Consider the following 12,725-nt stretch of genomic DNA (forward strand, 5'->3'; position numbering starts at 1 on the left):
CCTCCAGACTGAAAAACAATCCACTCTCTTCTGTACCCCTACATCTAATCAAGGCCAGGCTCCCCCACCCCACCTATCTTTCCAACCTACTTTCAATACAAGAAAATAGACATTCCCTCTCCCTCACCCCACCCTCTGCAACCATTTCCCTCCCCTCCCTTCCAGCAGACTGCTTCAGACCCAGGGGAATTTTCATGTCCCCACCTTTGCTTTGCCTCTCTTTCCCCAGAACCTACTCATATATTAAAAGCCATTGCTAGGTTTAAAAAGAAAAGAAAATAGAGACAGTACTAATAGAGCCTCCCTTTCCCCATGTCTGTCCCTGTCATAGGGCAATGCCAGAGGGCACCCTTTGGCAGTTCCTGCCCTAAGGTGTTGTCCAGTCCTTTTAAGGGCCCCATGCTGGTTTATTTTTCCAAAATCCTTTATTTTTCCAGCTCAGCTGGTCATGCAGTTTACTCAGCCCTCATTGAAAAAAATTTTTGTACAAAATAATTTTTACTTTTAATATCTTCCTTGTTTCTTTGGGGTTTATGTTCAAATGGCTAAATGCATAATTCTTTTTCCTCAAGATCCTGCATGTGTGGTTATGGTTCCTGAATGATCGGTCTTTGTGAGATTTCATGCTGAGCTCACCCTTGACCACTTCAAGCTTAAGTGAAGGGAAAGTTTGTGATTACTCTAGCAAACGGCTGGTACTAGAAAGGGTGTTAGATAACACAGATCAGCTAATTCTGGCCTAACCTTAAATCCTTTGCCTTATTTGGACCAAGCCTAAGCAATCTTCCTAAGGCAAAATTCCCAATGAAATTAACTGAACTTTGAAAAGATGTCACAGGAAGGATTTGCACTCATTCCTAAGTCAAAATATTGCATGTTTACCCAGGACTTAGTATAAGCCCTGTATTCTTCTTATTCCTCCTCTTTTTCTAGAGGGCAAATGGTTAGTTATTTTTAACTGAAATGCATTTCTTTAATGTCTTATCTTTCTAGACTGGCAGATAGCTACTCTTGCTTTGCTTTTGGGTGGTGCTGCCATCATTCTCATCGCTTTCCTGGTTGGATTGATTTCAATCTGCGTAGGATCTCGGAGGCGCTTCTACAGACCAGTGGCAGTCATGCTATTTGCAGCAGGTAAATACATTACCCAAACAGTCTGAAAATTTCCTAAGGCGAGCTGCTTTTTCTTACAGAAGAGAGCGTGAGTTGGTTGAATAATAATTCAGAGATATTTGAGTTGTCTTATGCTAAATTGTATTACGTATTATTTTTGCAATGCATTAATCATTTTTACAGTGCACTGATACCACTTTTAAATCTAATGCAAACAAATATTGTTTATAAAGCATGTGATGTAGCAGGGGCTAGAAGGGATGATGTTGAAAGCATCAGCTTTTAGAGTCAGTGATATTATGTTGCCTGATTGCTCCCACCCCCTTAATATTTTTCAAAGCCCTGTCTGAAGTTTTAATGTCCTTCATTTTAAAATTCAAAAATAGGGAAAATTAATTCCCAAGTGTGAACCCTTGAAGCCGTAAGTATGAAAATAAATAGGATTAAATTGAAAGGTGTTTATTCTGTTCCTGTGCCACAGTAGGAATTAATTTCATTGTGTCAGGTTAGCTCTTAGTTATTAATTTAACAACTGTCACACTGTAAAGCCCCTCTTTGATTTTCAAAGTACCAAAATGGAACAGTTTATGCAGAGTACAGGGAGACTTTAAGAAAGACCCTTGAAGACAAACAGGCCAGAAAAATGCTCTAATGCTGTACATAATTGCCATACCGAATCATCCCTCGTTTTATGTATTCTGGTGTTTTCATCTTAGCTAGTAAAAGATAATTTTCTCCCCCTGAGATCCACCAACCTTGGCTTCCCTTCATTCTGTCAGTCATATCTGTGTTGGAACCAGCAGAATAAGCCTGTCTCATAGCCCATAATGAAGAAACTGACAGCACCATCTAGTCTGTTGGATGGATTTTAAAAAGCCATTTACAACGATATGAAAAGATAGGTCCTCGGATTTTGAAGGGTATTTTGAACTGAAACAAAGATCTGAAGAAGGATCCTGCCGCCCCCTGCTGTTTGCTTGAACATTGTTGAACTGTCAGAGCTAGAGAGAGGCATGTATACATGCAAGTAATATGCAGTCTAGCTCAGTTTGTTTTTTAGAGAGAGATGACAAAGTGGGTTCAGAATTCTTAAGTAGAGTTGGGTCTTGATGAGCTGCATATGACATACATGCCCAAGACAACCTAATCCTTTTCTCCTTTTAAGAAGACTGCACATTACAAAATTATGCCTAGCAATTAATTTAAGGGCATGGGATTATTGACCTTCATTCATAGTTTTTCATTTGCTCTTTGACTCCATACGTCATAACAGTTTGCATTAACTGCTTAGAAATATACCCCGGTCATGTTTTATTGCTTAATTAATATATTATTAACTTAATAACTTAAAAAGACATGTTTTCTCTTTAGAGAGAGAGCAAGAGAGAGAGAGAACTCAATATATTTAATTGGGAATTAATTGAATTTTCTTTGTGTAGTAAAACAATTTTGCTGTTAATGATAATCTCCATCAATAAGATACCCATATTAGTTCTCTACCACTTGAGAGAGATCTGCCTGTTTCTTTTAACTTACGTATTGGGTATAGGTTTGGGTGTTAAAATGCTGTGGCCCGGAATGTGTTCAGGGGAGGAATATGATGAAGCTGAGCAGAGTTGCCTTATGTCACATCATTATCTGACAAATTTAATGCTTTGTGATTTCTTGTTGACATTTTCATAGTTTCCTCTTCAGGATTGTTGCTCTGGTTTCAGCTGTTGTTGGAGGTGGGTGGAGGCCTGACATCACCTGAAAGCACTGTGTTGCTGCAGGTGGGCTGTTGGCTATATTAGGGAAGGGTTTGCTCTCCATGCAGATATTCCTTGATTTAGATTGTTCTGTGGTTTCAGAATATCTTAGTGGTTAGCCAGGCACAGCTCCAAGAATCTGTTGATATTATGGCAGATTCTACGTGAATATGCTTAGGAATTTAATCCTAAACATGCTTCCAGTGAAGAGAGCTACTTACAATGTAAGGTAGCTAGAACAACTGACAGGTGTAGGGAAATCGATGACAATTGTGGTAGGAGCTATAAAATAAGTGAGGGTGGGGCCTGTAGAGACTTTAGATTCTGATCAGTTGTTTAAGGTTTTTATTTGGTTGGCTATTTTTAACTGTGTTTTGTCTCAATTTAATGCTTACATGGCAAATGTGGAAAGAGTTAAGGACTAAGAAAGAAGACTAAGGAAGAAGATGGACAAGTTAGTTTTTGAGAATAGGCCACTAAGGGGTAAGCCAGTAAGTAGACTGGCAGATGGATCATTTAAAATGTGTATGCAGAATTAAGTAGTTAAGTGGAAGAACAACTGTATAGAGTTAATATTATAAACACAAACTTGCTTTTTCCATAAACTCGGATCTCTTGACTTCTGTATATAGATCCTTTTTCCACATCCAGTCTAAATCTTATTCATTTGGTCTGTAATCCATGATTTGCATTACATATCAGCTTTCCCCAAAATTGAAATGTTTTAAGTGTCTTCCCATTGGAGCATATTGCAGTTTTATGTTTTGTTTACCCTTTAACATTAGTTTGTGGTGGGGACATTCTTGTCAGGTAGCTCCTGTTTCTAGATTCTCCCTCACTAGTAAAAAGGAGGTGACCTCTCCAGGCAGGAGGGTCCTCTTCAGACACTAGTAGCTGTTGGAGAGGCAGTATTTCACACAACCATCATTCCATCACCTTTCCTAATGAACAAGCAGTTCAAATGCCATTCAAGCACTGATTCTGTAGTCACAGATTAGGGGGGCTCCTTCCCTTTTGGATGATTTCTGATTCTCATATGTACATTCATAGGGAGCACATAGATATATCTTCCAATCCCATGGTCAAATCTCATGCTTTTGTGTTACTGCATAAGTAGCATGTCCTACTATTTACTCAGTGTTTGGCAAATAATATCCGCATTCTTCAGCTGGAGGTGGGATGACTTTCTCTAAGCTTGAGAATCTGGGAACAATGACTTTTATACTGTTGGTATGTGAAGTAGAGGCTCCATATTTTATTTGATACCTCTTTAAGACCATGACTTGAATTTTTTTTTAAGGTACTGTTCAGAGCACCTTGAACTAAATAGATACATCCTGTTTTAAAGACTTGTAAGTGCAGTAGCATTCTTCATGAAAATGAGCCCTGCACTGTGGGATGGACTTGGAGTGAATATTGGAGTTTGTAACATGAGATTAGCCTATTTTAGTAGTTAGAATTTCTTTTAAAAAGCTGTCTTTTGTTTGGCTACTGAAAGAACTGGTGGTTCCAGAACTGCAGCATATTTAGTCCTATAAATAAGGCCACATAAAACTGAGCCTTTGCTAAATTCAGCTGCAAGGGATTTTTCTGTAGTAATATGCACTTGGTTTCAATGTGCCCCATCACCTCTGGACTTGCTTACTGCTTACACCAGCAGTATAAGAATGTGGCAGGGTGCTCAGGGTGACTGCCACATGAGTGGCAACAACAATTTCTGGGTGCTGCTGCTGTCATGATCACAGTTCCAGGGCCATGGCAAAAGCTGTTTTACCGACACCCCAGTTGGTACCCAGGGCAGTTGCCCCTGTCATTCTACCCTACTTGTGCTACTGGCTTACGCTTCAGGTTTTTTTACCTTAACTTTTCCAGCTGCCGCCACTCATCCACATAGCTTCACGGTTAATAACAACAGTGAGGGGCATGTAGGTGTAATGGGTATATGGGTGTAAAACAGCTGCAGAATTAAATAGAATGCAGTACAGAATTGATATAGTTGTTTGAAGTCAAAAGCTAATCTACACTTGCACTTCTGTTGTTTCTGTCAGTGGTGCAGCTAGGCCATTAATAGCAATAGTGATAACTAATATTTTTAAAAAGGCAGTTGGTACATAGCCTCTTTAACTGCAGGTTTCTATTCCAAAAGGATCCGTCTGCCTCTTTTTCTTTGTGAATTTGATGCATTGATTTCTCTGTAGTGTACTGAATTTGTGTGTTAGCATTTCAGAAGCGACTTGATAAAAGTACCTCCTGATGACTCAGCATGGAAGTCCTGAGGCCTCAGTTCAGGAAAGTGCTAAAGCATGTTTTTAAGTCCATCTTTCTTTGGAACGATTCATTGATTTTGCTAGGACTTAGGCAGGGATTCAGAAGCAACAGGCATGCCTACATGGTTTTTTTTTCTGAATAATAATGCTCTCAATCAGCATGAAAATATCCTTACCCTAAGAGTATGAACTTATCCTATTGTCCTTGGTCAAAATTTACTCTCCTGCCCTTCCTGCAGTTGCATTGCTAGAAGACAAAATGCTGAGTGTAGCAGCATTAAAATTGTACTCACCTGAAGGGATAGGAAGGGCTGCCCTGCAGAGGGACAAAGTGTGAGGAGAGATTGGGTTTATCTCAGTAGGAATATCATTTGCCCTAAGGGCGAGTGAAGCTGCTTTGGAGGCAGCCCTCTTTGAAGTGGGCGGGGTGATGTAACCCCAGCAGGGGTTTTGCATGAAGGGAACATTAGCAAAAGCCTGGGAAGAGTCCTATCGTGGAAGTGGCTGAGAGGACTTGTTTAAAAATGGGGAGCAGTTTTTCTCTGGAGGGAGAATAAAAGGAAGAGAGAGAGGCTGGAGGCCAGGAAAAAAACCACATCACCACAGCCGGCCCTCAGAAAGCCCCTATCGGACGTCTGCAGAAGTGGTAGCTGGAGGCTGCACCAGAGAGAGACACGGTATCTTTTCTTCTTCTTGTTCCCCTTTGGAGCCCTGCCGGGGTAGGCACAAAAGAGGAGCTGCCTGTCAAGACACTCTGAGCCTGGGAAGAACCTCCTGCAAGCCCCTGCATGGCATGGATGAGCACAGGAGGGGAGTGGGACACAGACCAGGGGGAGACTGCCCTGATTTGCTCCATGAGTGAGAAGGCACCCGGGGAGGGGCAGGCTCAGTGTGCCGGAGTGAGCACTGGGTAGAGGGAGCAGGTGACTATTACAGCACACCAGAAGCCCTGGTGCCGGGTAGGGCCGAGGGAGAGGCTGCATTTGTTGGGTTGTGTGAGGGACACTGGACAGGGGGGCAGCCCCAACCCCATGTGCAGCAGGCATTCTGTGCATGCCGCGTGTAGCACGCACACTGGCTCCACCCCTGAACACCCAGTACACCCTGTACACCCATGTGGCACAAGCCAGCCCCAGCCCCAGGTGCTGCATGTGGCATACAAGCTAGCCCGAGGTGCATGTTGCATGCAGTGCCTGCGCCAGACTAGCCTTGCATGCTGGATCTGGGGCTGGTTGGGGTCAGGCCCATGGACCAACCCTCAATACCACATGCACCACATAGGGGCTAGAGACAGACAATACACACAAACTGATTTAAGTGATCAGAAACTGGTTTAACCCTGTAGCAGAACAGATGTTCAATGCGCATAAACCAGTTTGAAAATGGCTGAAACCAGTTTGAGATGAATCTGGCTGAATGCAGGATCAGACTTAACTGATTTGAGTAAAACTGGTTTATGCAATGTCTGTCCCAGATTTCTTCATGGTTTAAGCTAAACCAGAGTCCCCCAGCATCCCAGATGTTTTGCAGCCCAGGACAGGGATCTCTGCTCCGGAGCAGGGCTGGCCCTGCCCCTCTACTCCCTGGCTGGAGCTCTGGCAGAGGCTGCAGGCACAGCAGTGTCTGCCTGGCTCTTCCCCTTGCTCCCCACCCACCCTGCTCAATCAGGGATTTTCCCCTCTCTTCTCCCACAGCACAGACCATAGCCAGCATGTGGTATGCCGTGCAAGGCAGACAAAGCAAAGGCAGATAGGACAGTGTTTGCTTAGAGCTTTTGGGGGCTAATCAACAGGTAGCTGGTAATGTCCCGCCCTTCCTTCCTTGGAAAAAGTTGTTTAAGAAGAGCTTGAACTAATGATAGATCCTTTTGCTTTGTTGATGGGGTGCTAAATGCTAACAACTCCCTGTGTAACTCTCTGCTGTCTAACTCAGTGCTCTGTTATCAATTGCCTGCTGGCCCCATCCAGGTGGTGGGGGGGAACCCCTCCCTAATCAGAGCATCTTGTGGGGCCTGGCCATGCCCCACTCAGCTCAGCATTATGGAGGGGAAGGGAGGGCTGTTCTAGCACCCCTGGCTTCTAGCCTGAGCCACTGTAGGCATGTGCCTGCATTTCCTCAGTCCAAGGGGATCTCTGTGTGGTTACAACCAGTTCAGCCTAGCCAGGTTAGACTAACCTGCAAAGATCTAGGCTCAGGCTTTTTGAATGTCTGTTCCTAACCACAATGAACCAACTCTGTGTGCCAGGGTTGGTGGCCACTGCATGTAGCACATGGAGCTGGCATGCATGCTGTATGCAGTGTACAGAGGCAGTTTAGGATGTGTGCTGCATATGGGGGTCAGTCTGACCCCATGGTCCTTGTCTGGCCCATGGGCTGAATGAGTTTGATACTCCTGGTCTACATCAGGAATGTGTGATTTGAAAACAATCACTTGAAAACACAAGTAGTGACAGCCAAAGTCTGTCTGGGGAGCTGCTGGGTGCTCAGTACTTTTTGGATTTATCCTTTTTATTGTTATTGTTTTTAAATAATAGCTACAGAGCTTGGTTTTCTGTTCTCACAATTACCTGGAGTTACATCAGTTTAAAATAAACAAGGATGTGAATGAAGTCCAAGAATAGAAAACATAAAACATGAAAAATATTTTTAATTCCATGCAAAGCTTGGGCTATTGTGACAACACAGTTCACACTATATACTACCATTGACTTCAGTTGAACTGGTGTGAAAGTATGGTTGTAACTGAGCTGGAGTAACTTCTTGCTGAGAATCTTCTTGGTTTAAGAAGTACTGTGTTCCTTTTATTTCTAGATCACTGCTTTAGACCAGTGATCTAATTTGTCTCTTGAATCTACACTGTTATCTGTGCAAAGTTCCTCTGATTTTGGAACAGCTCAGAACAACTGACAACAGACATGTCTTTTTCATAAAAACTGCTATCCACATTGGCAGCCTTCAGTGGAAAGCCAAAGATTGAATGGAAGTGAAAACCCATCTTACAATAAGTTTGTTTCACAGTACTAGGACTGCAGTACTGAAAATCTTGCACTTTACGTTTGGAATAGCAGTTAATTAAAGGGCTTATTCTTTAACTAAAATGGCAAACTGGCATCTTTCATTAGTATTTAATCCTTAGTAGATTGTAAAGTAAAATAAAAAGGCAAGTGAAAATTTGTGTGTACCATAAATGTGTAAGCAGTATGATAGTAACCTTAATATTTTATTTTGCTATAATTTCTCATGTAATTTCAAAGAGAATTCTATAATTCAGAGTTCTTTTAATATAATTATGAGTTTGGCCCTGGACATTTAAAAAAAACTAATAGCTTTTTTGCTTTTTAAAAAGTGACTTCCTGTTTGGTTAAAATCTATGTGGTAGTGCACTTCCAGTGGTGGACACACCTATGCTGCCTATATTTAAATATGTGCTTTGGATGTGAACAACCCATTGAACTCGAGGGACTGTTTGTGTCTGCAGAGTTAATCACATGCTTTAATATTTGAGTTTTAAGGCCGAGAAGGACCTTTGGGAAAGGTTCGTGCTATGTATGTGGGCTGCAAAAAGGCTGGAATTTATTTTCCTGTGCTGCCTGATGATCACATATTGTGTATATGTAGTCCATGAAGCCCAAGGCCTAAGGGATCATTATATCATCTTGCTTGGCCTCCTGTATGTCACAAGCCATTACATTTCATCCAGTTATCTTCGTATTGAATTCAGTAACTGTTTATTCCAGTTAAATTAATGGCAGTTGTGTGCCTGTGTTTAAGGGAGAACAGACCCTTATGAGCGTGGGTTTTCCCTCCATTCACAGTGCACATTCATTGTATTGGTAGTTGACATATAATGTTGTATTTACCAGGTTTATTAAATTCTGTTGCAAATGTGTTTAGAGTATACATACATCAGGCTGCATAAAATCTCCTCTCAATCTCTCTCTCTCAGGGAAATGTCATCATCATCATACAAAGAAATGGTTTTCTGGGCTTTTTGCTGCTGTGAATTTATTCTGTTTCATTAGTTTTCAGCCAGGGCAGGATATTCTACTCCACCCACCCTTGAGTTCTACTTCACTAGTGGTTAACTAAACTTCATGAATTCCTCTGGTGCTCTGTGTAATTATATGATTAATTCTAATTACAATAGGTGATAAAATGCATGTAATTCATAATGCCTTAAGAATTCCATTAGACATTAATAAATAACACCTATTATTATGAATTACTACTCATCTAAAATAAATGGTTTGTTTGATTGTGAGTGATGTTCTTGTTTCTTTATTCTTTCTTTCCCTTATGACACATTTATAATACCTATAAGATTAGTCATTTTAGTTTTGGTATCAAAAAGAATTCCAACTTCAGACTAAAAAAAAGGAGAACAAAAAATAGGAAGAGATTAGTTGTATTCATTATCTGGTGATCTAGAGTGTCTCACTTCCGTATAGAGTAGAAGTAACGTTTGTTCATGTGCAGCAGAATGTATCGCAACTGCTATACTCTCTATAGATAGCAGACAGAGCTTACATATTGTTTCTATTCAAATATTGCAATACCTATAAATAAAAAATTGCAGCAAATGTGAAATTTGATATTGGAATGTTTGCCTTGTTTTATGTAATAGAGCAAAAACTCATTCTTTTCTTACCTTTGGCTAATTTTTCTTTCAGTTGTTCTTCAGGTGTGCAGCCTAGTCCTTTATCCAATCAAGTTCATCGAGACAGTCAGCTTGAAAATATACCATGAGTTCAACTGGGGCTATGGCCTGGCTTGGGGTGCAACTATATTTTCATTTGGGGGTGCCATCCTTTATTGCCTGAACCCTAAGAACTACGAAGACTACTACTAGAACTGTTTACTTTAACAAAACAGAAGGAGGAAAAAAGAAAGAAAAAATAACAAAAAGGATTACTCCATCTTTTCTAACTCAGTTTTTTTAGAACACTTGTGGAGCGCCAGATAGTTTGCTCTGTGGATAAAGTAGCCTTTGCCTTTTGGCTGTGAACGCTGTAACCAGCTTTTACATTCAAGAGAACAGATATAAAACGGCAGATTAAAAACGGCTGATCTTGCATAGACAAATGCTGCAAGCTGTTGATACATTAACTTCATTTTTCTTGACAACAAGCAAAGGATCTACGTGACAAATCGTTATGAGAAAAGTAGTTGGAATGAAAATGCCCATATCTGCCATTGCCTGCAGGGGAGCAGCTGGCATGAGCTCCATTTAGAAGTTTTCTTATATCATGGAAGATTCAAAGGTTGTTTTGAGCAGGCAGTACCATTTTATACAATGAACTAGCCTCTGGTCACGTATTTGAAAAATCTCTTGGGGAATCAGTTGCAAGTGGATGTATGTTAGAGACTGTGAGTGGAACTGGATAGTGACTTTCCTAATATCTACATTCAGAAGTCTCTGGAAAAAAGGAGAAGTTTCTGCTTTGGTGATCCATATTTTCCCACCATGGGTGGCACATCACTGAAGGAAGTCAGAACCTAAAAACACGTGTTTCTAATTATGTGGCTGGAAGTTGTCTCAGCTCTGAGCATTGTGGAGGGAGGAAGGGAGGGGCTAAACGAAGGTAAAAGAGGGCCTCGTTTCCTTGAGGCATATAAAATGCATGCAGAAGCTAAGTTTGTTCTAAATATCATTTTAATTTCAGACATTGCAGTAAAAAATGCATAATGAGTCCAAGTAAGTATTTTTATAGAAAGTATTTGTTAGTATAAATAAATATATAAAAACCATATAGGTAATGAATCCTCACATAGAGAGAGACACATGTATTACATCTAAAAGTAATATTAGCTATGGTGCAGTGGTTAAAGCACTAACTTTATGCACATTCTCCAGAGTATTGGACTAGTATCTCTAGTTTGGGTTGGTATTACAAAATAAATATAATGTCAAATGCTCTGTTCTCTCTGTATGTCCTTACTGAAGCTCGGTTTTGATGGAAAATGTGTAAAAGTTCATATAAAGTTAAGTTAGAACGGAATGAAATGATTAGCTGATGATGTCATAATTTGGTAATTATTACATTTTTTAATGTTGATTTAAAACAAAGTTTTAAACAGAATTGCCGTTTTAAAAAATCCATTAAACTCACGAGTGTCTTCAGTCAACAAAAATGTAGTTGAGACCAAGTCATGCACAAGAAGAACTGTTATCAGTATGGTATATCAGCTGTATAAGTTACATTTGTTTTTCCCCTTTTGAGTTTATAATAAAATGGCAAAAAAAAATGCTTCTAAAGATGGTTCCCCACATAAAACATATAGACACTCCAAATGAAATGAGAGACAAATTAAATTGGGAGAACTTTTAAATTCATTTCCCTGAATAACTTTTATTTTTGTTTAAAAATTACTTATTTGGGTCCTTTCAATTAATGGTGAGCATATTTTTATGCACCTGATACAGTTATAATATACAAGTTCAGAAAGAATTATTGTTGTTAACGGGGAGATTTAAAATATAACCTAGTTGGTCCTTTTGGGGGAAACATAACCTTCTCCTGTATTGCTGTTATATAGCTAGTTCCAAAAAGTGATTGCAAAATTAGGACCACATCTAAACTGCTAAATGGACACACCTTGGTTCACAGAGAGGAAGGAAGGAGGTTCTAAGAAAGGAGCTTACACATCCCACTTCTGTAAGGGGTATATAACCACAATTCTGCCTTTAGAATGGTGTTTATTAAAGCACTGCTGTCAGACAAGAAGTAGTTCTGAATTCTGGGCCTTACTGCAGTACAGTGTGTAATACTGCAGTACAGTGTTCAGTATAGGCACTGTTCCCTGGACCAGTAGTGTTAGCTAGACTAGGATGACCAAGAAAAATGGTGGTTTCACATAATGTGATGAAGGACAAAGCTATGGGGACTTGAGGAAAAAGAGAAGAACATCTGTTTGTTCTGCAGGTATTTGAACATGTTTCTAACTATATTTTTCTGAAACTGGCTTCATGCAGAAACCTTAAGTGTAGTTAACTGACTTTCTAAACTACAGTGTAACTGCTTTTAATGTGTATGAGAGGAGGATAATGGGTTGCAGCAGGATTTAGCCTAATTTTTAAAAAGCCTATTGTGAAAGCTCTGTTCTTTTCTAGAGGAATGATACTTTGGGTGATGACAATTACCCGACACTTTGCTTAGTGTGAGAAGAAAAAGTATAAAATGATAGATCAGCATCATCATTCTTAATCTTAACAAACCCCATCTCTCTATAGAGCTAGAGAGAAAAACATACAGCAGAGTAAACACAGAAGCATAAATTGCATATGTACATTGAAAAACATGGAATTCTTACATAAAAGCACCATTCGGCAATTATTTTTATTTTTTTCTAAAAATTTTGGCCATCTAAAGTCAGGTTTCTATTTCCATAAAACACTCAGGGTTCCTATACACATATGCGGAGCCTGCTCCAATTCACTAGAAATCTAGCGCGTTGGAGCAGAGTTGATTAATCAAGTCAGCTGGAGCACAGAATTTGACATGCTGCTACGTGCGGATCAATGTCACTGTGCATCTCCATGCTGAAAAAATAGCAGTGCTGCTCTTTGAAATAAAACACATTCAGCAAGTTTTAGTTC

At 40.1% G+C, this 12,725-nt stretch overlaps 1 protein-coding gene across 1 annotated transcript in view; it reads left to right on the forward strand.

The window, feature by feature from the left end:
• TMEM47 (transmembrane protein 47) overlaps window positions 1-12,019 on the forward strand; it is a gene marked incomplete at its 5' end in the record, with an annotated part of 27,261 nt that extends 15,242 nt beyond the window's left edge. The window contains 2 exons of the mRNA XM_019528460.1: window positions 994-1,134; window positions 9,799-12,019. Of these exons, the coding sequence (XP_019384005.1) occupies window positions 994-1,134; window positions 9,799-9,977 (320 nt within the window). The remainder of the gene's footprint in view (window positions 1-993; window positions 1,135-9,798) is intronic.
• Window positions 12,020-12,725: the final 706 nt, after the last annotated feature.

The sequence above is a fragment of the Crocodylus porosus genome, unplaced genomic scaffold (genome assembly GCF_001723895.1).
Source record: "Crocodylus porosus isolate Cpor-Errol unplaced genomic scaffold, CroPor_comp1, whole genome shotgun sequence".
In the NCBI taxonomy this organism is placed as follows: Eukaryota; Metazoa; Chordata; order Crocodylia; family Crocodylidae; genus Crocodylus; species Crocodylus porosus.